The 27,835-nt window shown below is 29.6% G+C and overlaps 1 protein-coding gene across 3 annotated transcripts in view; it reads right to left on the bottom strand.

Moving 5' to 3' along the window:
- Nucleotides 1-27,019, bottom strand: part of LOC111029605 (methyltransferase-like protein 9) — a 113,080-nt gene extending 86,061 nt beyond the window's left edge. The window contains exons 1-4 of one of the 3 annotated variants that reach the window (XM_022308670.1): nt 26,845-27,019; nt 21,514-21,551; nt 19,676-19,846; nt 5,327-5,517 (exon numbers count right to left, since the gene is read on the bottom strand). In XM_022308670.1, coding sequence (XP_022164362.1) covers nt 5,327-5,517; nt 19,676-19,765 — 281 coding nt within the window. In that variant the 5' untranslated portion in view covers nt 19,766-19,846; nt 21,514-21,551; nt 26,845-27,019. Of the gene's footprint in view, nt 1-5,326; nt 5,518-19,675; nt 19,847-21,513; nt 21,552-26,126; nt 26,152-26,844 lie in introns of those variants that run through there. The other 2 variants (XM_022308669.1, XM_022308671.1) reach the window with 2 other exon arrangements.
- Nucleotides 27,020-27,835: the final 816 nt, after the last annotated feature.

Below are 27,835 nucleotides of genomic sequence, written 5' to 3' on the forward strand. Positions count from 1 at the left end.
TCACAAGACCCGGGCAATAATTAAGGCATTGTATAGTAATCATCAGGCCTCCGGTTGTTTAATGACCAAACAGCGCATAGACAATGGGTCTCGGGTACATAATATTATAGATGTATTGTATACAGTGTCCGTGCAAGCGAGTGTGTATGTGTGTGTAATCTACTAAAATAAAGATCCCGAGCTACTGGCCAGGAAGCCGATTCCGAGCCGTCATCATCATTAATCAACCATATTCTAGCTGGTTTAATTTAATCAGCTTTAATAACATTTTCGAGTCTACTCGCACTTGTACCTATATGTATGTATGTATGGCGTATGTATATTGTGTTGTTGTACAGCATTACCGAGCAGCTCGATACTATATATTATTATATATATATACGTCCGCCGCCGCGTATATGGAAAAACGGGTGGCCCGGTCGGCATGCGGCAGTTACACTTATCACGTATATTTAGACGCGCCGCCGCTACCGTTGACTTCCATAATAATCGTTGCAGGTATAATACGCAAATACAATGATGTATGGAAATCTTACAAACCTCGTTGAGATATACACACGCTGCATTATTTCACCGGTTCTGCCGGCCGTGAAATCGAATAGCGATGCGTATAATTTATAGTTTAACCCCCCCCCCCCTCGACGTGAGCTACGGGCGTACTGTGGAGCGGCACTTTAATATAAGTCCGACGGTGGTTCAAAGTTCGATTATTATTTATTAATAATTTGCTTGTAACGAACTACTCCCGTTGCCCCCAAATCGTAATATAATATTGTGACATAAAAATTAAATAATAAAAACTCACAATACGCACACTATATTATAGCTATTTAAATAAATTACCGGTAAAGAACCTATAGGTGGACGTGAACACAAAAATACATAGCAGTACTTATATAAAATCAGTGAATTTTGATTGCACAACGATATCACAATATTATATGTTATAACGGTATTCGATGTAAAGATATATAATCTGAAAATGAGAATGTTTTGTGTAAAGGAGAGAATTTTAGACCATCTATATAAAAAAGTTTTGATAATGATGCGATAATTTAAGAAAAACCACGATGTACGATTAAAAGACCACGTCAAGGATGACGAGTAATTTAATTTACAACTGCTGTTTGACGGGCTTTCTGATGTCGACCGCATTTTCTCACACTTCGACGACGGTATAATAACAACTGTATAGATTCTATAATTATTATTTCTCTCCGATAGGTATGGTCGAGATTGTTGGATGTCGATTTCCGGTGGGAACGCGTATAGCATTATAGTCGAATTTAACAGTGAAAAGAAACTAAAATAAATAAATACAAGAAAAATGAATACCAATATGAAATATTGTACATATACATAATTTAATATTAATGTTAAACAATAATCGTTTTTGTGAAAAGTTGCGTGCTATGGAAATTCACATTACATAATATATAACAAGGCATATGAACGGTACATTTTTAATAGTTTTAATAGAAATACATACATATTAAATATCTATATGTTTCACAGTATACCTGCATATGTTGCTGCCTCCGGGGGAGTAGCGGAAAAAACTAAAAATTAAATCTAAAAAAAAATAAAGAAACTGGCCCCGAGGTCGAGGGTGGTATAAGTATATTATATATATACATAAATACATACAAAAAAAAGAATAAAAAGAACCGTTTTTCTTTTATTTCGTTTTCGTATCTCCAAAGATTATCCCGAGGTGGCTTGCAGCCTTTACACACGCGCGCGTATCCTTTTATGTACCTATAAACGCGGTGGAAACGTGAATATTTATCCCTGAAACGGTGCTGGTGTAGTGGTGGTGGTGTATATTTTAGGTACCACCGTGGGCGCGTAATCAAAATGTCATTAGCGAGATTACCCGGGGGCCCCCGAGCCCTCCACGAAGCCGACGTTTTTAATACGCAACGATTTAGACGCGCGTGCATTGTACGAGAACATCGGCACTGCTGCTTTTCCCCACCCCCTCCCCTCGCCGGCGGTTTGAATGCGGCTCGCGGGGGTGGTTTTTATACGTCCGGGGTAAATCCAGCTACCTTCCCTTAGGTTACGACGGTGTGCGTGTGTCTATTGTATGATAGCGCAGGAGTAGTAGTAATAATAAACGGGAATCGATGCCAACAATATCTCGACACATTAGAAAACTCGGGCGGCTGTCTCATATAATATAATATAAAGTGTGCTTATATACGACGACGGTGGGTCGAAGAGTCATTTGCGATGTATACTACCGATTGAGGGGTGAATGAGATAGATACTTACAACGACGGTAGTTATATATATATATTATATATATAAAAACCCATAACCGCTCTTAACCTCTATGAAGAGCCGAGTCTGCGCGGGCGCAGGTGTCGCCGCCGCCGCCGCCGCCGTGAGCTGTATATCCGATTCGTAATGTTATTATTATTATTATTATTATTATTATTATTATTATGAACTACGACGCGTTGGTCGGCATCGGAAGCCTATCCGACATTAGAATACCTAATAATAGTAATAATAATGCGTATAGACGAATGGCCGACGTCAGATGAGAACTATACGAGTATGTAATATATTATATAATAGAATAGACGATTGGAGTTTAAAATGTATAAATGTATAATCAGCGTCGCAACAGCGCTTTTACGATTTTTGTTTTATTAAATCACAAATCGATAAAATATAAAACAATATTTCATAAATGTACGTACCTATATTAAATCATTTATACCAAGGCAATAAGAAATATAAATACATTTATTAACGCATACAATTGTGCACAAATTATTACCTGGGGCATTATAAGACTTATACAAATCATATTGGTATTCATACACCGTATGTCTAGTATCCTTTTCTAATTAATTTACGGAAATAGATTTATAGAATGGTTTAAAAACTAGCCGTGGGGCTTTTAATTATTTCCATTTAATCTATGCAATAAATTACCTTATTATGTTATTTATTTCACAATTCGTTGTATTTATATAGTTACATTATCATTATCATTTGTCACTTGTCAGTGGTCGTTTTTATGTATATTACTAGGGAGCGGGACCCCGGGTATATATAACTATTATATACGCAAATAAACAAAACTAACATTTTCTATTTTATAGTGATTTGATTAAAAATAGAGAGTTCATAATTAAAATACAACAAATATAATATTCATATAAAGTTAAACTTCTTTATGAGGTACATGACTGTCCAATTATTTACAAAATATAAACTGGAACATGTACAAGCTATATCTGACTCAATTAGGGAATCTGAAGACATAATATTATAATGATTGTACATGAGTACAATACATAGATAGGGATAAGTGTAATATATGAATATAATAGTAGAGTAGTACATTAGACGTACAAATCTGGTTTTTTTTAAATGTCTTACGGTGATTTCGATTTTATCAGATACATTATATCGTTACTTTTAGTATGTACGATGTACTACGCGTAATACAGTCATTCAAGAAATATCAACTCGACACGATAGAAAAGGCGCAAAGAACAAACTCGCGTTACCGAACAAAAATCAACGGACGTTTATGCTCGAATAACTTCATTTTATATCAGCTGACGCCGAGCTGAACAACAATATCACGAGTCTGTTTCCAACAATAAACTGTGATGACGTAATACGCGCGGGGGAGGAGAGGGTCGTCTCGTTGTCGAAATTTAGATTTTGATAAAGTTGAATCAGGTAAAATTATGATTGAATGGTTATAAACTAAACAAAAATTCAATTTTTAATTTAGCCAATAATCTTTAGCCATATTTTTTAAGTGTAGTAATTTCAAACATTAGCTGATTAGTTCTGCGTGCCATCATTTGTATAGTACTGTATGAAATAATACAGGGAGGAGAATAAATTGTCGCGGTTGACGAATAACAATAATAACATATAATATATTATTATACGCCGATGACAAAACCGGATTAAAATTTTTGCCCGTCAGCATAGTGCGTTGCGGAATAGTGGCGGGGTCGGTGGCGGTGATATGGTGGTGGCGGAGGTACGGGAAAAAATCCTAAAAGAAAAAATCCCACGGATGCGTTTTTGCGCGGTTTTCTTCTGCTGCGGTGCTCGACCCGGCCGGGGCTGTCGGCGGCGCGCGCGCATTCGGTTTGACGGGCGCGTACGCGACATGCAATATGCATGAGACGACCGCGACGACGGCAGACCGGTTGCTGTGGCGGCGGCGGCAGTCGTCGTCGTCGTCGAGCTTAATTACGCGGACAGTTAAAAAAACCGAATGAAAAACATAATATTTTATTTCCGACCAATCGGACGACGCTAGCGTACCGGCCAATGGGGTGTAGACGAGTGACGAATACGACACGAAGCGTGTGTATATTTATATGTATACCTGTTATGGAAGAATCTTCGTTTTGTTTTACAGGAATAGAAAACTCGTAAATGCGTTATTGCGAATCTATATAGTATTGCATTTAAATCGAATTCGCATAAACGAGCCTAATCGAACCCTGCAGTATAGTGTATAATGTTTATGATTGCGCTAGATCAGTGTTTCCTAACCTAAGAGGCGTTCTACTCAGGTGGGTGAGAGGGTGATGTTTAACACAAAAAATCAACAATTTATCAACCAAGCAATACTCGAAAATTTAATTAAATTTAACACATTATACAGTTCAATTTTAATCTCGAATCAAGACCTTACCTGTTATCAAATTATCATAATATGATAAAATTGTGCTTTAACGATAAGTACCGATAGTCTAGACAAGTCTCTATAATGAATGAGCATAACATTCGTATAGCAATAGCCAACGTAGTGTGAAATCGTGTCTTCTTTTCACAAATGTTCATCATATTATTTATTTTAATATAAAAATTCAAAGTAATGATTCGATTTAATTTTCATTGAAAAAATAGAATGCAGCAACCCCTGCAGTGTCAATATTTTTTATTTATTTATCAACTTATCATTCTAAGAACCCTGGCAGTACAACCAAAAAAAGTCATCTATATTTTTGTTTGATTAATAGATAGGGGGTGAGATTTTCAAAAACCTACAAGGAGGAGTCTATATAGCAAAAAAGGTTGAGAAACACTGTGAGCTGGATGTACGCGGTGTTCAATATAATATACCTACTCGTAGTGTTGCGGTATAATATTTTGCAGTACACTGCTCAACTGCTGTGTGTATAATAATAATAATATTTTCGCCAACGAGCGCACATTCCGACTGCAGGATTACATTATGTGTGTGTAATAATATAATACAATCGTCGTGACGGTTATTTATCGTGATATTATATATCTATATAATACGGCGCGGTGGCCACGTTGTTCTTACCCGTTGATCGAAGTCTTCGTCATGAACACGTTCAGCACTGATGACACCATCGATTTCCACACTTGCGCCAATAGCCTGTCGCTCTGCTCGATCGAATCGTCCAAGAACCGTTCGGTGTCCGCGTCCGAGTGCATCTGCACAAAATTTGAAAACACGTCGTTGTCCAATTGGGATTTGTCCACCGAGTACCACTATAAATGTGAAACAAAAAACGACTCGTGTTACTATAATCGTATAACATAGACATATGATATATTACATATAGGTAGTATGAGTGTATCATTATAGTCGAGACTATATACGGTTTGACTTGGCTTGGGGGGATATTGAGACGGTCATTATAATAATATATCCTTTAAATAAACAAGAGGTTTTTTTATGCTATATTGTGCCTCCTCACAATAGCAAAAAAATAAATTCCAAAAACGTGTAATTATTATAAATTTATATAAGTAATAATAATAAAACGGGAAAAAAATGGGTTTTTCAAATTTAATACGCACATATAATACATCATGCCTGCTATATACCTGTGCGGCGCGTGCAGTAATTATATATTATAATGGTGTTTACCATTTCCTTATTTTCCGTTGGAACTCGGGGTTGTTACATAATATATTAATAATAGCTGAAACGATAAAATGTATACAAGCTGGACTATATAATAGGGATGACGACAAGCCATTTTTTACGACCGCCGATCGTATTATTATGTCCATTGTAATCTACTGTCACGTATAATACGACTAATTAGACCACGCCGTGTGTAATTATATACGAAACAACACATGGCGAATAAGAACGTGTATGTACTCACACTTTGTATATTTGTATATATCCATGAATATTATTTGTTTCTATGTCTTTCCCTCTTTTTTTGCATTCTTTTGTTTAACACCTAACTTTGGTTTACAAAAAAAAATTATGTAGACAATATATTGTCTATACATTGGCTTATATGGACAAAAGTGAAAAGGCCATTTTTTTTTTGTAAAACGATACGTCGTGTTTGTTTGTTTTTTATGCAAATTTAATCAATAATTATATACTTAACCGTTCTTAGTCACAGCTAAATTACACTTCTATGGAAATAAAATATAATATATTCTGTATATTATTTGTTCAATCAACAATCCAAACATTTACACTGTTCAGCAAGACACTTATAAATATGCATTAACTGTTATAAACCGATTGACATAAACAACATAAAATCTCAATAGTGTAGTGAGTATTTGAAACAGTCATATTATAATAAATTATGTTTAGTAAAAATACTGGATTTATTTTCTATTTATTCGTACATTTTGTAACAAAATATTAATGAAGAAAAATCTTAGTTGGCCAAAGCTTATCACAATAATACAAAAATTTTAAAAATATATATATATTGTGCAAATTCATTAAATTTAATAAAAGTAAAGATAATATTATTATTTTTTTTTTTTTTAAATTTATAATTTTTGCGTCATGACTTATGTCATATATAAAGTCAATACATATAGAAATGTATAGCAAATATATTAAAATAGTATAATATAATATGTTAAAACAATACTATATCATACATGGATTTGTATACATAATCAGTTCGTACGTATATTTTATTATTATTAAAATAATAAGTAAACACATAAAAAGTTTGTTTAAAATTCAATACGAGTTGTTGGGTTAAGATTTATGACAATATCTAAGCAGCGTTCTCAATATTCAAAACTATATTACAATAAACATACAAACTCAAATTGAAATATTTTAACTGTAAACAATACGTGATGTAAATTATGAAAGCGCTAACATCGTTGTTAGTTATACCTTATACATTGTACGTGTTATTAAAACAAACATTAAATAATTTAAATTTTTTTCCAATTTAAAACAATATAAATACAAATCATCATCAGATCCGTATGCTTTCATTATTGACACGCAACACCAATGCAGCAGGACAAGAATGATTATTTGACACTCATGATGACTAGCGACAAAACGCCACATGAATACTCGAATATTATATACTTATTTCTATAGGTTTTAAGTTGTCCACTGAGTTATAGGAAATCATTTTTCAAATATTTACGAGCATGGGGGTTCGTATATGATTAACTGACCCGATGAATCACCCTATACGAGGTAAATATTTCCTAAAACTCGCGAGTCCTCTTTCGCAGTGTAGTAATGCCAACGGCCTGGCCTTTATCCAAATACTCACATACACATATACACACGATCTAAATGTCACTTAAAGCGGATAAGGGTTAATCATGATGTGTTGGCACGTATAAGGCCAAAGAATTTTTACGATGTCCATAAACCATTCGGATGGACAATATAATAATATAATACCATTAATATGCCCTCGATATACAATAATAATAATAATAATAATAACGATAATTTATTAGCGATATCTGTGGCGAACGTTAAAAATGGACGTGTCTTGCGGCCATATTAGAAATTAACTTTTTAATTTTTCCCCCTATAAAATACAACATCGTTACGAAATCGAAATTCATTGATCACAGAATAAAATAATAGTATGTATAATATCGTACAGTGTTCAAGGAGTAGAACATTAAAGAAGATAATATTATCACGCTTAGGTCCCAGCTACTCAGTTGATGATATACTCAAGAACTGCGGTTTGTTCTAGAAACGTACGGAAAACAATTAAATATATCTGTTGCATATACGAACAATGCATAACGTGTAATTATGTAGAGTTGGCTTGGTATATAGACGGAGTATATAGGCGGGAAATTTTAATTATAAATCAAACTTTAGAAACATGGACGAAACGAAAAGGTTATTATTTATTCAATAGCACAGAACTATAGGGGAGAAAGGAAAAAACCCTATATCAACTTTAATACGAATTATTATTAGTTTTAATAATTGATCGGCCGGCGGGCATCATATTATGTAACATGTGGGAAATATGACCAGCGGTTGCTTAAACATTTAATTTTCCGAGAAAAAAACCGAGTCGACGACAAATGAAAAAGAAATAAAAGACACACACACACACACACACATATATATATATAAAATTATATAGGTATACCTACACTCTCATTAATGTCAGTCACTAGTCAGTCAGTCAGTCAGTCCTGAACTCGTTAAGGACAAATAATAATTGTTACCTGCACAACATTATTGGCAATAAATGAATAGGTTTTTCATACATATAAATTTTTTTTTAACAATACAACTTTATGCCAAAACAACAACCGTCCACAATAAATTTTAATGGTGACTTAAAACAGTGAATTATGGTTTAGATATAACTGAAGGACAGGGGGTTGGCATTTTAAATTATGTCTTCCACTATTCTTACTTAATCTACAATTTGATTGAATAGCTTCAAAAATTATCATCATAAATTCGTGAATTTGAAAGCTATAAGTTATCAAAAATTCGAATAATTAATTTAAAAATAGACTTAAACTGTGATAGTGAGCCCTACTTAAGAACAAACATACGACGGAATTAAGTACTTTAATTCTAGTTTAAATTTAGAGATCTAAAGTAAAAGTTTGTAAGATGCATAAAATACATATATGTAAAAGTATAAATAATGTCTTCATTTTTCATACTTTTATCCCAATATTAGTGTAGCCAACATTTTTCAATAGAAGAAAAAAAATACCTTAATATAGATCCTATATGTATAAGTAATTATTATTTTATAATATATCATCATGAAATTAATTAGGTGATTAGTTTTGTCGGATTTACATTTGAATAAAAAAAAATGATTAAACCGAACAAAAAATGCACTGTTGTTACCGTTTCCTATACGCTATTATAATTACCTTGTTTTCTTGTAAGCATATTGTAAACTTATAAAAAACTTACAGCCTTATTTTTACTATATATTTATAGAAAATATATATAATTTATAATACAAGATGATAGTAGATTAATATATCAAAATAAATAATATAAGTTTAAATAAAATGTTATTAACCAACTAACTAACAACTAAAACTTTAAGAAAATGAATAAAAATATATATAATTTACCACGGCTACGAGATAGGCAAAATAGATACAGACATGTCTAACAATAAATACAATTGCATGCATATAACACACTTAAGGGATCTAACATCAAATTCAGAAATATTTTAAAATATGAACATGAAACAAAAATGTATTTACACAAAATTATTATATAGAAATTACATACATAACCATAAATAATCATGATTTATTATTGTGTTATAGTGTAGGTATAAATTGTATTTAAACTTTAAATAATATCTTTACCTATTAGGTATTTATTATTTTTTAGCCAGTAGTAAAAAATATTTAAATGAACAGTAGTATAGCTAGTGTCTATTTTAGTAAATAACTCTTATTTAAGGTTTATATTTAAATTATTATGTAATTAATCACATAATTACGGTAATTATCTGATACATAGTTGTATTAGTTTATACTTCATTCTAAAATTAAGTTTTTTTTCTTCTAAGAAAGAAGTTATTATAAAAATTGAAGAAAAGTCATTAGGTATAAACTGACAGTCTGAAAAATGAGAAAGTAGTGTTTGATTTTTATATAATCATTTTTGCAATTGTCGTTGACCAACAATAATTATTGTTAATCACACCATTATTAGTTAAGCCACATTAAAAGTAATTCGAAAAAACAACAATAAAAATAACAAAAATATGTGATTATAATTATCATGTTTTATTTGTAAGGTATGTATTAATGTATGAGGAACGTTAACCTAAAAATTATATTTAAACATAATATCCTGAATGTATATTTATTATATTTTATTCAAATTTTTTATTTCACAATTTGTTATAATATAGTTTAAAAACAATAAGAGAGTAGGAGTATTTAGAAGAAAAATAAACATGTTTCGCAGAATGAATATTCCACCTTCTGGATATGAGTTTAACGATTTGTTAGTTAAAAACTATTGAGATAGGATAAATCATTAAATATGTATTATGATTATTATTTTAATTATTTATGCAATTATATTATAGCATAAATATTTTTAAGAGTATTGACAACCCATACTATATTATATTATTTGAATGCGCAGTAACTATTGATTGCGACCTGTATGTAACACCCTTAACCTATATATATTTTTTCAGACCGTCTAATTTGCTCGGACGACGTGATAATAATTATGAGCACGTTAACTGTACTCCCTAATTTATGTAGGCACCGTTGAAAATGTGTATCTACAGTAAATGTATATACATATATATATATTATAAATCAATTTTGATCATTCGTAAATTACTTCATTGTTCGCATGCTTATTTTTGAATGCATACAAATATTCGCTGGCTTCACACACGCACGCACACACATATACACAAACACATACTTTATTGTAATGTTTACACACTCATACATAGCACGCTGCCCAAATGAGCTTATGCAATAGCTATGGCGGCTACATTCTCGGCGACACGAGGTCCTCACTAATAAATAATCAAAACTTTATTGTAATCCAAATATATAAATACTCTTTGCGGTAGTTTTTTTTTTTAATTTTTCTTTTTTCTTTTTCGTGCGTGTTACCTTTTCGGTTGCACGGCAATGACTAGGCAATGTCGTAAACAATTGAGGGTTGGGGGAGGGAGAGCCAAGAAATAGAGGGCGGCCCTTCATTAGTACAATCTTGTTTTTTATGTCATTAACGATGACTTGGGCGAATTTAGAAATAAAAAGAATGGAAATAATACAAAAATATAACACACAGGTACACATACACTCGCACCGGCACTTGTATATTATAATATATTTATTTATGTGTGTGTGTGTGTATTGTATGAGCCGCCGCGAATCGGAATGAGCGCACAAACGCGTGTTAACGAATGGGTCGTATTGTAGATCGTTATTTTTTGAGTGAAAGGAATTATCATGCGTTTTCAATAACACAAACACCGAGAGTATTATTCAATGAACAACATAAAAAAAACCGCTTTTCGGTATTTCTCTGTACATTGTTTAATTACCCAGAACACATTGGGAGTACCTTTATGCGTACACACATCGCATATTATACATCACACATTGCGTGCGTATTATATAGTTAATCATCTTTTCGTCGGCATCCATCCAACCAATCTCACAAGACCGCAGCACGGCAGTGAGCAAAAACTACGAAGATATGTGGCTGCCGTTGCAGCACCTAAAGACCGGTTAATTGACAACAGCATAAATACGAAGTAGAAAAGAAAATATATGAGACGTCATCATTGGTTCGGTGAGTAATCACATTTTATTGTGAATATATCATCAAAAGTAATTTTCCACCGTAAAAAAATTTTTAGTTCTTGATTTTTATTATTATAATCATTTTTTTTTCGAGGAAAACGTCGATCAGTTTTATCATATATTTATAATCATAATATGATTTGATATGGAAAAGAAAAGCGTTTTTCTCGAAGTTTTCAGTATTGAAATGATTTTACCTCGAATTATTTTACTTTCCTTACACATATTGGTATTTTATTATAATAAGAAAATATCCTGTCTAAAATAATAATAACAGTAAATTTCATTTTTACTTTTTTATGATAATTATAATTATAATGTATATATTAATAATATACAAATATACAATGTACTATTCGTGATGTCAAATAAAAGCGGGGAAGAGAAGAAATTATAGTAATAATTAAAAACTATGTTTAATACTTATTACAAATTATAATTCCAAAGATCCATTTGGCTGCAGTGGGATAGGTAATAAATTGTATTTATTACTACAATACATGACACTTTAAATTGGAGAACTTCTTGACATTAAAGATATTGCCAAGCACATTGATCTTCCTTTGATATCTTTGTATTTCTAATTGTTTTTAATAAGTAATCTAAAAAAAAATCCTTAAAAAAGAAACCAAAACCGAATAAGCCAAAATACCATTATTGGCATTACTGCAGTGTTCTCAAATTATACTTGGCGATTGTCCAAATAAGGTCCCAATATTTTATAGGAAACGGGAATGAAACCTTCATTATTTGCCTAAACGGGTAATACTTATTATAAGACCGGAAATTATTTTTACATTGAAAAAGGCCATGCCCCTTTTTTATTTACGCAAACGTATGACCAATCAACAATAATTACTATATATTATTAGTCATTATACTATATTACTATGGTACTAAATAGTAAAAACATCTGCTCTCCTCAATGGCCCCCTTCATTTATAATAATTTAGCATGTACACGACGTTTCGATTGCACAGAATAATAATTAAAATAATTACTATCGCTCTCTTCGTATAACCCATTGAGAACAATTGAAACTCAAATTAGTATTACCATCCCCGTAAGATTCACAATCGTGATCTTCAAGACGATGGAAATTACTAGTTTTATCTATTTTGCACGATTACATAGCTAACTGGTTATAAAATAAATGTTAGTGTTCAATATAATATCATCGCGATATCATTGTGTATGAAATGTTCTATAGTTCTAAAATGAAAAAATGACTTTTATAAATTAGAATATAATACATAGGTATCTAATTATACCAAATTAAAATTATCGAACATTTTAAATACTAATTTAGTTTTTTTTTTAACACAGTGTATAAATTTAAAGAAAAATCAATCGATTTTACATTATGAAGATTTTTTTTTTGCCTTCTGATATTATTTTTCAAGGGTCTCGATTTATGACCACTTACTTGTCTACATAAAATAAATTATAGGTATCTTTTATGGGTAAAATATTGTTTTGGAAAACGATATAAGTATTTACTATTTAGTATTTACGCAATCAAAGTTAAATGAAAATTTTGCATAATTATTTGATTATCATGACAATATTATTCAATTTATAAAAGAATATTTTATTTTGTATAGACTATAAAACATATAAACATATACCTACCGATATACATGTGTATACATAATAACAGTTAAATAGTGCCAAAAAGTGATATTTAGTTGCACAAAGTAATATATGCTTAAGGTTTCTATTCTGTTTTTACAAACATTTTATAGTCGCTTTAAAAATATTAATAATTATTCATCTTTTATTATATAAAATTCACACAAACCTGAATTTGTAAAGACTAAAAGAAATGATTTTCATACATATTCCTATGTAGGTACATGGGTCACGGCTCACGATGCTTTTTAACTATTTGAAGACAAGAAACAGAAATAAAAGAAACGGTTTTGGTAGTACGAAAAACGGTATGCGCATACATTCCCCTTGTTGTTACAGGCGTGTCCGGGAGGGGGTGCCCGAAGCACGGCGGGTTAGGTCTCCGAGAACAATATGCGTATATGTCGAGCGGATGGATATTAAAAGGCACACATCGATCCTGCGGGATAGACGTCGTGGGCGAATAGGAGCAAGAAGAGAGAGAGAGAGAGAAAAGGATAAAAAGGACTCCGAAGGCGGTAAAAACAAACAAAATGACGGCGGCGGTGATAGTGGTGGTATGATGGGCAGGAGGGTAGCGGAACGTTTATAATGTATGCAACAGTCGACTTAAACCGATGACGGGGTGCGGTGGTAGAGGGGACACACACGCTCTCATCTGAATGTATATGTATATATGCACATATAAGGAACCTCTCCTGCCGCCTGCTTGGCGTATATTCCTTTTCGCCATTCCACCACCACCACACAGTACCGTCCCTGTTTCTTTCCTCTTCGCTATCAGCGACTTGGAAATTGCGGGATCCCCGAAGCGGAAAAATCCAAAATCTCGTTGCCCGAATACATACACACACACATATGTATATATATATATTGTACAAACACACATGCACACGCTAACACGCCGGTAGAGGAGAAGGCAGCGGTGGGGAATTCAAAGTTAAAAAAAGCCCGGAAGGGGCGGAGGAACCAGAGAGCTGATTGGATCTCTAACGGCGAAAAGGAATTACGGATAAAAAAGAAGTAGAACGTACACACATATACAGACACACGCTCGAGTGGGCGGAGAGTGTGAGCGAGCGCGCGCGCTAGCGTATGTGTGTGTGTGTGTGTGTGTGTACGTATGTGTACAAGCGGATTGTGTGTAAAGGAAGAAAATGCGAAAATGAGTTTTTCCTCGGCAATTTTCTAACGGGGCTCAGACGTCATGCACACATACGGGTCGTATCAAGAGCGAGGGCGACGGCAAAGCGAAGAATATAGCGTGCGGTAGACGGTCGGCGGGTGTATGTATGTGTATATGTCGGGGGATGGTAAGGGGGTGGTTAAGGGCGGAGGGGAGGTTGTAGAAAAAACCGAACGGCGGCGGCGGCCCTGATGAACGCTACCGCCGCCGCCTGTATATACTTATATATATATAATGTATACGTATATACGAGGAGAATGCGCGCGAATATTACCTCTCCACTACACATATCAAATCTCATTTCGCACATGCACAATCGCAAATTCCCGGTCGCTCGCACTCGCGCGCACCGCCCGTCGTCGTCTCTTCGAGGAGGGATCTCGTTTCAATTTCTCAGTCACCGAACCACGGTTGAATTATTCTTAACCCCTCTTCCTCTACCACTCGAACTTATCCTGTCCACAGCCGTGGCTCGGAAGAGACGGTATATAGCGGCGGAGGCAGTTTACAGTGCACCACTATACTGCGCTATACACAGGTCGTATATACTTATACCTATATACACACGCACACGCTAAAGAACACGTTGGAATCAATTTTGGACAAGTGGGCCGCCGCTTTCTATGAACGCAGTATATATATATATATATATGTTTGTATGTATTCATTTCCCCATATACATATACTACACAGGGGATCCATAATAAACGTCAAGCTTTGCGTTGACATATAACCAACTCACTATAATATGTGAGAAACATATCTAATTTTTTTTTAAATCTATTTTTGTGTAAATTTAAAAAATGGAAACTGCACTGACAGTAATTTACAGTTTATTATAAGTCAAACTATAACGAATTGATTTGTTATGAAAAAATGCAATTTATTATAGACCCTAATAGAAAGCCTAATTAGTTTTAAAATATAATATTTTAATCAAAAATTTTATGAGACACTTAAATATTTTTTGTAATGTAGTTCATAGAATTGTAATAAATATTTAAGTATTAAATTTTTGTTAACACGTTATTTATAAAATATTTTGATAGTTTATGATTTGTTATTTAATAAATAGTAATAGTTCTTATATTATTTTATAGTGAGCAAAACGACACTTAAGATGACGCCACACGGGCATTTGTTGTCTTCGTCTTACAAACGTACAACATGGTAAATTTTAAGTTCACAATAATACATTTTAGTATTTTACCATGTCATGTTTAAAATCATAGTGAATTTATCTATTATGAAATAAAGGCAAGAATAGTATCTAGGGCATCTTGGAGGATTTTATTTATACTATTATTTTTATGTAAATAATATTCATTTTAAAATGGTCAGTTTTAAAATAATTTGAAAATTATCATCATGTACTTCTTCTTTTCCTGGCATTTCTACTCTCTAAGAATTTTGGCCGCCATTACTACACTTCGCCACCTATCTCTATTTTGGGCTGTCTCTCTCCAATCCTCAACTCCAAGGATTTTTAAGTCTTCCTCTACCACATCAATCCATCACCTCTAGGTATTTTACCATGTGGTTTCCATTCCAAAGCTACTCTAACTACTTCTTTCTCTCGTCTTCTCAATATGTGACCTAACCATTGTATTCTTTATAATTTACTTAAAAATAATAATATAAATAAAATCTTCCCCAGACACTATTCTTGCTTTTAGATTTTATAAGAGTTAAATTTTCTCTCATTTAAGAAATTACAGAGTAAAATATATTATTGTGAATGTAAAATTTGCCATGTTGTACATTTGTAAGACGGAGAAAACAAATACCCGTGTGGCGTCATCTTAATGGACGAATAAATAATAAATAATCATCAAAAGTACACCGAAATGTGTATAATAGTCAAAAGTCGATGTAGTATGTATAGATTAAAATATGCACTACTATAATATTCATATATATATTTATTAAATAAAATTATATATTAAGTACCTATACTGAAATAATTTTTTTTTAATACACATTCAAGTGATATACTGAAAAAATATTTTTAACTAAATAAATAATGTACCTATTACAAACATCTATAAAATCACCGTACTACAACAACTAGTATTATAATCACAACAAGATAAAAAAAATATTTAATAATATTCTAATTGTGTTGTAAATTGTTGTGTAGATTTACACTTTTTAATATTATTTTGTTTAAGATGGATGATAAAAACAGAAACAATATTTTCTATTCAAAATATGAATAGCTAGTCAATATAGCATCTTCTAACAAAAACTAAAATGATGTAATAAATATTCTAATGGTAAAATGTAATTTGGACGTCTAGACGATTTAAGAATTATTTATTCAATAATGAGGTGTTTATTCAAATTATATGACATAATCTACTGCCCATAACAATTGTTTATAACATTAATATACGGTTTTGATAAATGTAAATGTTATGTGAAAAACTGCGGATGCGTATGATTACTTATTACTTATTAATAAAACATTTTAAGCCATATTAATAAGACTGTCTAGATTTTAGATAGTATATTATGATATAAGAATCAATTTAATAATTAAAATGCATTTCGAATGACGCAAGGTTAGGTTAGGTAAAAAACGCAACCAAAAAAATTTAAATACACTTATGGTGTTTTAGTATTAATGCGATCTATCTGTGCAAAATTTCTGACAAATTTGCAATAAAAAGTCGTTAACTGAATTTTAATTTAGTAAGTCTTTTTACTTAGTAGTCACTATATGTTGTAAGTTCTCTATAAATGTACATATTTTCTAATTATTTTAACAAACCTAGATTTAACCCACGTTTATACTGACTTGATTCGAATCTAACTTATGACAAACAATTATTACTGTCACTATTTATTATTGAGTTGATTTGTATTAATTATATTAAAAATGAACTAAAAAAAAAAAGTAATTCGACAATAGACAATATGCATGTTTAACTTAAAATAAATTTAAAAGTTGAACCACAAATATACTTGGGATGTTTCAATACTAAAGTGTATTATTTAATAATATATTTACTTACGAGTTGCTTCTATTTTTAATTTACTAATCAATCGAAATAATTTTAAAGATGATTAAAACGATAAAATAATGAAACATGGAAAATTACATATATATTTTGATTATGAAGTAGGCACATTAATAAACATTATTGATTTTAAAAGCACAACCCGTAAACTCTGGATAACTAACAAAAAAACAATTTGATTTATATGCAAATATAGTAAAAAATCAAATCAAACTAATGTAAAAATCAAAAACTAACTTAATGGAAACGTTACCAACATAATTTGATTAATTCTGTTTGTTTATTATAGGTACCTATAGGTATTAAAATGTTAATTCTAATAAACAAAGACTCAGAACATATATGTTATTATATACCTAGTACCTATATATTATGGTAAAACACACTTTATACGTATTAGTGTTGGCAGGTTTCACTCACCCAACTCAATATTCCCTTACAAACCCCTCTGCTAGGAAAAGGGATTGAAACTAAAACGACGACCCTCTTTTTGGCAGAAAAAAATCCGATGATAAAATCAAATGGTCAAGTAGCGAATGTAACTTAATAGGTTAAACGTACACAAGATTAGATGATACACGTGTAATTGAACCAAACTCACCCCAGAGAGTTTCCCTAAAATCGGCAAATAGCATTTGTCTTTTGGTTAGAGGGTATTTACACAGTTACTGGATGAATTTTTTTTTTATTGTAGTATGATTTCACTTATATACTTATATATACAATATACATACTCGATCTCCTCAAACAAAATGTCATACGAATTTAAATGTAAAATATAGCGATTATTTAAAAACGTACAAAAATAAAAATAATACAATAGGTAGGTATTCAATCAAATTGTCAAGTATATTAGTTTACATATTGAGAATGAGTTGGAATAGAACAAAGTTATTTAACTAAAAACAATTTAATAAGAATAAATAAATACCATAAATGATATACTCGTAGCTTAAGTTAAAAGTAATAATGACTTATCACGTATATTACAATAGAACTTGGTGCATTTAAAAACAGATAGAAAAATACTGTTTAAAACCTTCGTGAGTAAAGACTTTTGAAAATTAATTTTAAAGTTGTATATCTATTTCGATTTTAATCGTCTACATTTATACATCACCCAATTAATAATTATTAACTTAATAATACGTTTGATTAACAATGATTCGACTATCAAAAATATAAAATTAAATACACACATTTGAAGCCGTTGACTAATTGTTTGTAATACAGCATCACAAAATATGGTATCTAACAATAAGTTCATAAACAGTAATATGCAAAACCTTAGGTAAAATTGTAGCAAAATATAAAAATATACAAATGTATGAAATATTGTATAATGTACATAACCTTGATGAATAATTTTACAAATTTTATAATGTAACAATATCAAGAGATACAATTACATTGATAATTTTTAATATATTTATATCCAATGTATATCATATATTAGATAGGTGCTATGAAGTTCTCAGTTGTACAGCAGTCTGCAATATATAATCGAACATTGACTACATTTAATGTCGAATTAATTTAAATAAATTGCCAAACGCCACATAGTTATTATAAGCACAATAATAGTATCGAAAAAAAGTTGCAATAAAATGAAATTAATGGGTTTGACTCAGTAACAGTTTTTTAGCCGTTTCATCAATACAAAAGTCCATATAGTTTTAATGATTCATTTTTCCAGCCGTTTAGACATTAATGTTAGAACTTCGGAAAAGATTTATTCTAACCAGGTTGTTTTTATAGCCCAAATCGATTTTGTATGCTAATAGGAAAAATATTCATCCATAATTTTACAAACGCTATTTCCATTGGCTTACAAAACAATGAGTTTCGTTTTATTTATGACATAAAGCAATTCACGAAATATTTCGCTATGCCTGGTTATATTTGTTTGTGTTTAAGAGAACTATGTTACAGCTAAAACGATATATCGAAAAAAATTATCACTGTCTGAAAGTATACTATAATACGCGTATAACGTGTCAAAGATTTGAAAGGAACATAATATTATAATAATCATCATCATACCAGGTATTTTGTCTACTTCTATGGTCTTTATAATAAAAATATTATTACATATTATACTAGGCATATATTTTATACTTAGAAGTCAAAAGAGTTTGTGACCGACTATAAACAACGGAATATCTTACACTTATGCGTTTACATATATAATATATATACTAACACTTATAAATTACCGACCAGTATATATTATGCGAATTAAATAAACACTTACGGTAGCTTTGTTTAAGTTCTTCAAGGACTCGCTGAGTAACGCCTTTTCAGCTATTACCTTGGCTAATCCACGTCTGCGGTACGTATTCATAATCCCAGCTAAGTACTCTAAGAAATGTATCGTTTAAAAGTTTAAATTCACAGCACACTCGTAGGAATCAATTGCATACATCTTAAACATAAAATATAAAATATATTTAGTTATAGGTAATTCAAAAAAAAAAAAAAATTATAAGTATTAAATCGTAAATTGTTAGACTCAAAGTATGAAAATAATTGAGTGTTAACGTTATCTAAACAAAACCTAAAAGATAAGTAAGAAAATGTCATTTTCTTCATGCTTATTATTTTTATAATCCATGTACCTACGCGATGAAGTAAAAGTAAAAATGAATACAAAAGAACACATTTTATATGACTTATAAATATATGACTTTACGACATTTAATTCTAATTTTTTAATAATTATTCAAGAATATACATCAATTTAAAAAAAAAATCGAACCATAGTTGACTTCAAAATACTAGTCTATAAAGTTTATTTTTCTTCCTCTCGGTTGTATTAAAATCATTGTATTATTTTCTTTTAAGAAAAATAAAAATATTTTGAATTTATTTGAATATTTTAAATTTCAATGTATCAAATTATTTAAGCTTCTGCTTTTCACCGAGTACAATATCAAGTACATAAGTATTTTTAAAAAAATAATAAGTTATTGTAAAATATAAATAGGTTAAAAAAAGGAAGATATTCAAATTGAAATAATTGTTCTGATAAAAAAATTGAAAATCAACTTATAACCTCTAAGATAGGTATAATTTGAAAATTCTAAACAGAACATGTAAGTGTTTTTGTTTTCTCCGAGATAAACTATATGCTAGGACAAATAAATATTATAAGACCTACAGAAAATATAAATAAATTGCTTATTCTAAGGACTTTATATTTTTACTATTTGTAAGACCATGTACATTACTAGCATTACAGAACATATTATACTGCAAAAAAAAAATATAAATGGATAATAATAATTATCATGATTTATGATAATATACAGTAGGTATTCATATTATGGACACATTATTTCACAAATGCTTACATATTATGCTCTTAAATTTTAATGAAACTATAATTTATTTGTTTATTTCGTTAAAATTAATTCAAAATTTAATCAAAAATTAATTCAACATAAGCATACCTAATATCTATAATTTAAAAATTAAATATTTCAAGCAAATTTTTTTTGGTCATAATGTTGTTATACAATCATAGAGTATATTGCTTACAATTGTATTTCCTATCATATTATATTATACCTACTTACATTGATAAATAACTTATGAAAGTCAACGTTATCAAATATCAATTAAAACTAATTCACAATTAAAGGGAAATATTGATACAACTAATATCATATATAAGCCTAGCGTAATTTATTTTATAGTGCAATCGCTAGTTCAATAACACTAAATTAAAAATTGTATGTGTGTTACTTTAATAACACATCAATACATCATGCTACCATATAAATATAAAAATATAAAGTTTTTTTTTAAATTAAACGTTGAATTGTTGAAATGTGCGTTGCCTATTAAACTTATCAATTTAGAAAACATAATACATTTATGAAATCTGTGGCAAAATGAAATGAAATATTTTTCTACTTCATTTGATATTAAGTTAATATGCACTGATTATCAACTGTCTGTAAGAAAACTTAATGTATAATATTGTAATTCAAAAATATATCTCATTATTTCTTTTGCGATGTTTCAATAGGTGATGTAATAAATATGTCAATTAAAAAACGTAAAAAATAATAATCTAGAAGCATTTACCTGTCACGTAGTGGACGTCTGGACAATATATCTTGGTGCTATGACCACCCGATATGATGGAAACAAAAAAAAAAACAATGGACTATCAAGAAGAATACTAAACAACCATGGGATCGTTGCTTCAACATAATATATATATATATATATATATTTGTTTTTTTCATTCGTGTTAATAAATACATGACAAACATATTAAATATATTTAAAATTTAAAAATAATATATGCACGCTACGGGGTTACAGACAACACTATATCAATAAAAAAGTATGTACCTACAATATATAATTGAAATTAAGACCATTATTTTTTTATGATAATAAATAATAATATATAATATGCTCAATGTAAGGTAGATATTTTAGAAACGTTGGTCAAAGATTCGTTTTAATACGTTTTTAAGTATTGAAGTAATCAAAGCAATGTTTTTACCTACTTTATCGAGATTGTTAATGGACCGTGTTATCACAGATAGTTATATAAAACCGAATAAGATATTAAGTTTATTTTTTTAACTATAGGTATTTCTTGAGAGTTTAGGCTTTTAGCATATCTTATATTTTGTCACAATATCCGCATTTTATTATGGCTGAGTACACGAGTGTTTGTGATTATAATTTATATACATTTCGTGCATTATTTCCTTGATTATAAAACTAGTAATCACCAAGAAGCAATGCATAAATCAAAATATAGATAAAATGTAATTTAATAATATTTTTAAATGAACAAATATTATAATTTTTGTTTTACTTCATACATTTTAGTTAAATTATTATAAATGCAAACCAATTTATAAAAACTATTTGTTATTAGGTACCTAAATAGGTTTTATGTATTTTATAGATCAATAAATTAATGTCTCTAACAAATGGCACTCATAGAAAAAATGCAAATACAATAAAAATAATAAAAATAAAAAGTACACACAGCAGTAATATTGTAATAATAAATCATTAGTGAGAACCCCAAAAGAGATGTTTACACTATGAGCACAAAAAAACTAACCAACCGATTGTTGAGGGAGAAATGACTTAAGCCCTTTTTCTTCAATGCCACTCAGCCCTCTCCTTCGTGTATAGATAGATACTTATTAATTTGAATGTTGTATGTTTACTTAGGCCCGATGAGATTAAATCATTGTTACCAGGTGTTTGTTCAGGTCAATACACTTAGTCTGTTTAGCTTTTTTTGGTTGGTAAGTACGCGGTGACTTGCAACGGAAGCACTCCGTCTAAGTCTCAGCAAACGAAAGCATATTTAAAAATAAAAGAAATAAAACATTATTTTGAGTGGTAGTAGAAAAATAACTTCCTCCACATGATCATTGACTGTGCTGTAGCAAATGGTCATTGAGAGATATTTTATTTAACGGATATAATACTTTATAAAATATTATATAAAACTGCTCGTGCGAAACATTAGCACGTGAAAAGCACTGAAAATAATGATAAGTAAAACATTAAACGGAAGTTATGCATTTGCATTTGAGACTAATTCATACTCGTAATGCGGATGAAAAAGATTAAAAAAAAACAAGTGCAGTGACGATAGTCTATAACAATTTTGATAATCGAGTTAAATTGTGTAGAAGAAAACCCATCAATAAACATCTCATCTACAATTATACTACAATTGCATGAAGATTAAGGATTAATCTATATTTGTTGTTTTATATAAAAGTATCTAAATAAAATCAAAAATAGAATGTCAGAGCAAATATTTGTTTCCTCTCTCGGATCCATTAGCAACATGGCAAATTTAAGTTCAGCAAAACCAACCTTGTGATATTAACTTTAGTATTAGAGTTAAGTGACCTATCGTAAAATTTTAAGTTAAAAACATTAATTGTGTTCTTATATTATTTGTAAAATTTTTCATACCCTTAACTTCCATAAAAATTGTAATATCGTATAAAGGCCCATATAACATAGATAATGTTTATAATTTGAAGTTTTATAATAGATCGAATCACTCTAGTTATTACTAAAGTTGAAAAATATACGATTGGTTCTACTGAACGCAAGCCATGTTGCGTGTGGGTGAAAGACAGAAAAAAATAATGGGCTGATCTCATCTTAAGTTTGAAATTAATTTTGAAAAATTCCTAGGGTTTTATTCATATACGTAAACACAGGTTTTGTTTTTCATATAAAAAAATATAGTCAAAACTATAAAATATTATACTTGTATTCTATTTTTTTACGTTAAAATGTTCGTTTTGTACCAAGAAATATTTCAAATAATAAAAAATTACAAAATATATACATACAAATCAATATTTTTTAAAGATAAATCTAGAAACAGAAGTGTTTAGACTTGCATAACAAGTACTGTATTTAATAGCAAATATACCTTTAAAGTTATTGTGGAATAAAATTCCATTAGTATTGAACAAATTTATTTACCTAACTTTGATTTTCTGAGTATGAATTGCTATATTTAAATCTATTTCTATTTTTACTTATTTCAAATTGCATATAAATAAAATTCTATTGCATTAGTATTTTCGACAAATGATATTGAAAAAAATAAAAATGTATGACGGCCATATCTAATTGACAGCTATTAAAGTGTCATTAATAGTTTTCTCAATATTTTTTACATTTTTGTTTCAATTGGAATACAATTTTTTTTTAAATGCTGATTTAGAATTAATGTGAATATTCATGGAAATACTATGATAACCACCTATACAGTTCATAAATCTAATATTTAAGTTTCAAGTCCCAATAAAAAAAATAGATTAGTTAAGAAAGTGAGCATTCAGACATGCCCAACAAAATATATAAACTAAACATACACTGACTATAGGTAATATAATAACTACTGCGACACTGACTTACTGAAGTACTTTACTAGGTATTAATAAATATGAATTCCAAATACTTAAGTATTTCAATTTCATATTTTTGTAGAAGAATAAACTATATACCTATGTATAATTTACGAACCCAAATTATATAGAAAGTAGCAATACAATAAATAATACTATACTTAATACAAAAATGTTTTGAATACTAAAAAAAAGCAATTAATATTAATATAAAAAGTGTTTATCAATAATACTTTATCATTTATATATATATTGCCTGTTAATCCAAAAAGGCACACAGGTACTATGTGTCAGTATTATAATTAAGAGGCTAATCATTTTCTTTTTGATGTACAAAGTGCCTATAGTATACACAGAACATTTCCAAAATATTTACACTTCGTTAATATAAAACATTAAAAAATACAACAAAAATAAACACAAACAATATTATTCTAAACCTACTGTATCCGCACATTAAACAAACATTATTAAAATTTAAGACGTTATTATAAACACTCCGATCAAAGGGTACGTATTAATGTTTTTAACTTATTACCTATTAGTTATATTAGAGATATAATTATTTATTTAATATGAAAGTATGAAGTTATCAATAAGAGTGTAATATGTTTAGGTGCATTGTAACAATAACAAAATAATATTAATACTTCATCATTAATATAAACATGAATATTATCGCTTATAACGAGTCATAAGAAAAATATATTATAATTGAATGACCTTACTAAGTTTATACAATTTAATTTTATATTATTTTTGTGCCCGTCATCACGGTTTGGGGCAGTAAAAAAGCTTCGATTTTCTTCAACAGGAACTTTTCTGCTAGGAAAGTGAATCCAGATGTATTCGGGAGGGTCAAATATAAAAATTCCCAATAGTTTTCAAAAGCGACAGGAAAAACAAACAACAAATTAGGTTTTTGGAAAAATTGATTTTGGTTTTTTGTTTAATTCTAAAAAAAAATACCATAGATTCATGACATTTTGTGATATCATTTTCTATATTCCAAAATATTTCGACTCATGTTGAACTATTTATAGACATATGAAATTTTAGACTATTATTAGTTTATTTTCGATTAATATCTAAAAAAAAATGCTAGCCTGGTAAAAAAATTTGAAAATATAATACAAAGTTCCTCTGAAGAGGAACATCCTCATAAATTGTTGTTAGTGTAAATTAAAAAAAAAGTTGAGCGTATGTTTATTTTATCAATTCATATGCTTGATAAAATTCTCAAAATAATTAGACTTGTTTTGAGCTATTTACGGACATTTTCAATTTTCTTTTTTCTATAAATGTCATTAAAATTTTATTTGTTGGGTCAAAAAGCGTGAAAATTTAATACAAAACTTCTGATGTATTGTTACAATATCAGCTGAAAAGTATTAAAAATACATAGGCACGTTTTTGTTTTATAAGCATTTAAAGTTCAAATGTTGACCACATTTATCAAACTAAAAAATGATTTTGTAGTTAAACATGTATTAAATGTTTAACTTTTATAGGTAAGGGTTGAAAATTTAAAACAAGGTTCTAGGTAAATAGTTAATTCTCTAACTAAAAATTCTAAAAATAAACAAAAACACAGCTTTTTTTATAGTTATTTTAAGTTCAAATTTAGACGAAATTACATTTTTTATGAACACAAAGTACAATAATTTTAGTCATATTGTTGTAATTCAGTTCCAAAACATCCCAATTTCACATCATAAGTCTGAGATAATATTTTACCAGCATCACTGATAATTTAGGAATAATATTAATTCAACTTACCGGTTACCGTATTAATAAGAAGTAATAAAAATATAAAATATCCTAGACTGGCATACCGTCTCCGCTCAAAATCGTTTTTTGTACACGATGATTTTATATCATTGAATTCGAATTGAATATTATCCATTACAGGCTACAGCGATCTTCTATACACCTAATGTACAGCAGAGGGACATCCACTTACTCGCTTTTTAATTAATGTTACTCGTAATAAGAGGAATAGTGTGGTAACACTGACCTAATGTCGACTGGTGTGTTATTCAAAACGAAATGTACCCGCCACGGAATGTGTATACGCAACTACATATTTTATACGTATCATGAGTATAATCTCACATACACAAATATCAATATATTATACACAATTTCAAAGCCACAACTAATAATTAAAAATAAATTAATATTTTAGTCCACTAAACGAATGGTAACAAATGAACAAGTACGGTACACATTATATTTTGGAAATAACAATAACATTAATAATATTATAATTGGTAACTAACTGGTGATGTTGTATAAATATAAACATCGATAAACTGGAATTTAATTTAAACAATTTTATCGTAAGAGGTTATGATACCTGAATACGAATACGTTAGAAGAAAAACATTGCACTGTCAAACCATATTAAACGAGTAATAATTTTTTCAATAACCAAAACAATCACAACAAACTTAAGATGTCAATATTACGTCTATTGTCTAATAAATGTACATACCTATTTGATATCAGGGCGTATACGACTTGTACTTGCAATCAGTGAGTTCAGAATAAAAAACTAAAAAAAGAAGGTCTTCAACGCATTAGTATAGAGATTATGTTTTAAATATAATTAACAAAACATACACTCTCGATCAACAATTATTAGTTTGTTTTCAATATTTCGGAACTGATAAGGCGCGAGTTATGATAAGAATAACCGGCTGTTTGTCAGTCGTGGTACATTGGTGGGCGGGCGGTCGGTGGCGGCTGATGACCGTGCAGGTTCTAGGCGAGCCGAGTGTACAATAATTTTTCATACGGTATTTTTTTTACATACAATAATTACCGACATTGGAACTGTCGTCCTTTAACCATCGAATAGTTTTTACTCGATGCTATAACTATTTAGGTATTATAATATTATGTTCACGATCCTGTACAATATTATTTATAAAATCGATTATGGTGTAGGTAATATATATCTAAAGCGTAAGTATCTAATACAAAAACATACAAATAATATAACACTACATTCTTGTTTTGTCTGAAATTAGTTAGTAAAATTAACTATTTATATTAGCTATACAGGGCTTGTAACAGGAAGACCAGACACTGATAAATGAAATAACTTTTGTTCTAAATTCTAATCAATATATTTTAATTTTTTTTTATGTAATATATAATTTATTGACTTTTGCTTTTAAGTAAGTGTAACATTTTTTGTTTTCATATTTATTACTAAAATAAAAAACTTTAAATCTGATATAAATTTTTTTTTGAAAAATTCATTACAGCCAATGAGTAATTATTAGGCAAATTTTGATTGTAAACATATTTATTAAAATCATATAACTTTTTTTTTTTAATCTCGTTATTTTTATTAACTTAAGTTGATCAGTCATATAAACCATTTTAAAATGTTTTATGACATTTTTTTTAACAGGCCCTTGTTAAAATCTAAACTTTTTAAAAAAAAGTTTTTATTTTTCAAATTATTGAGGTACTTA

Source organism: Myzus persicae, unplaced genomic scaffold (genome assembly GCF_001856785.1).
Source record: "Myzus persicae strain clone G006 unplaced genomic scaffold, MPER_G0061.0, whole genome shotgun sequence".
NCBI lineage: Eukaryota > Metazoa > Arthropoda > Insecta > Hemiptera > Aphididae > Myzus > Myzus persicae.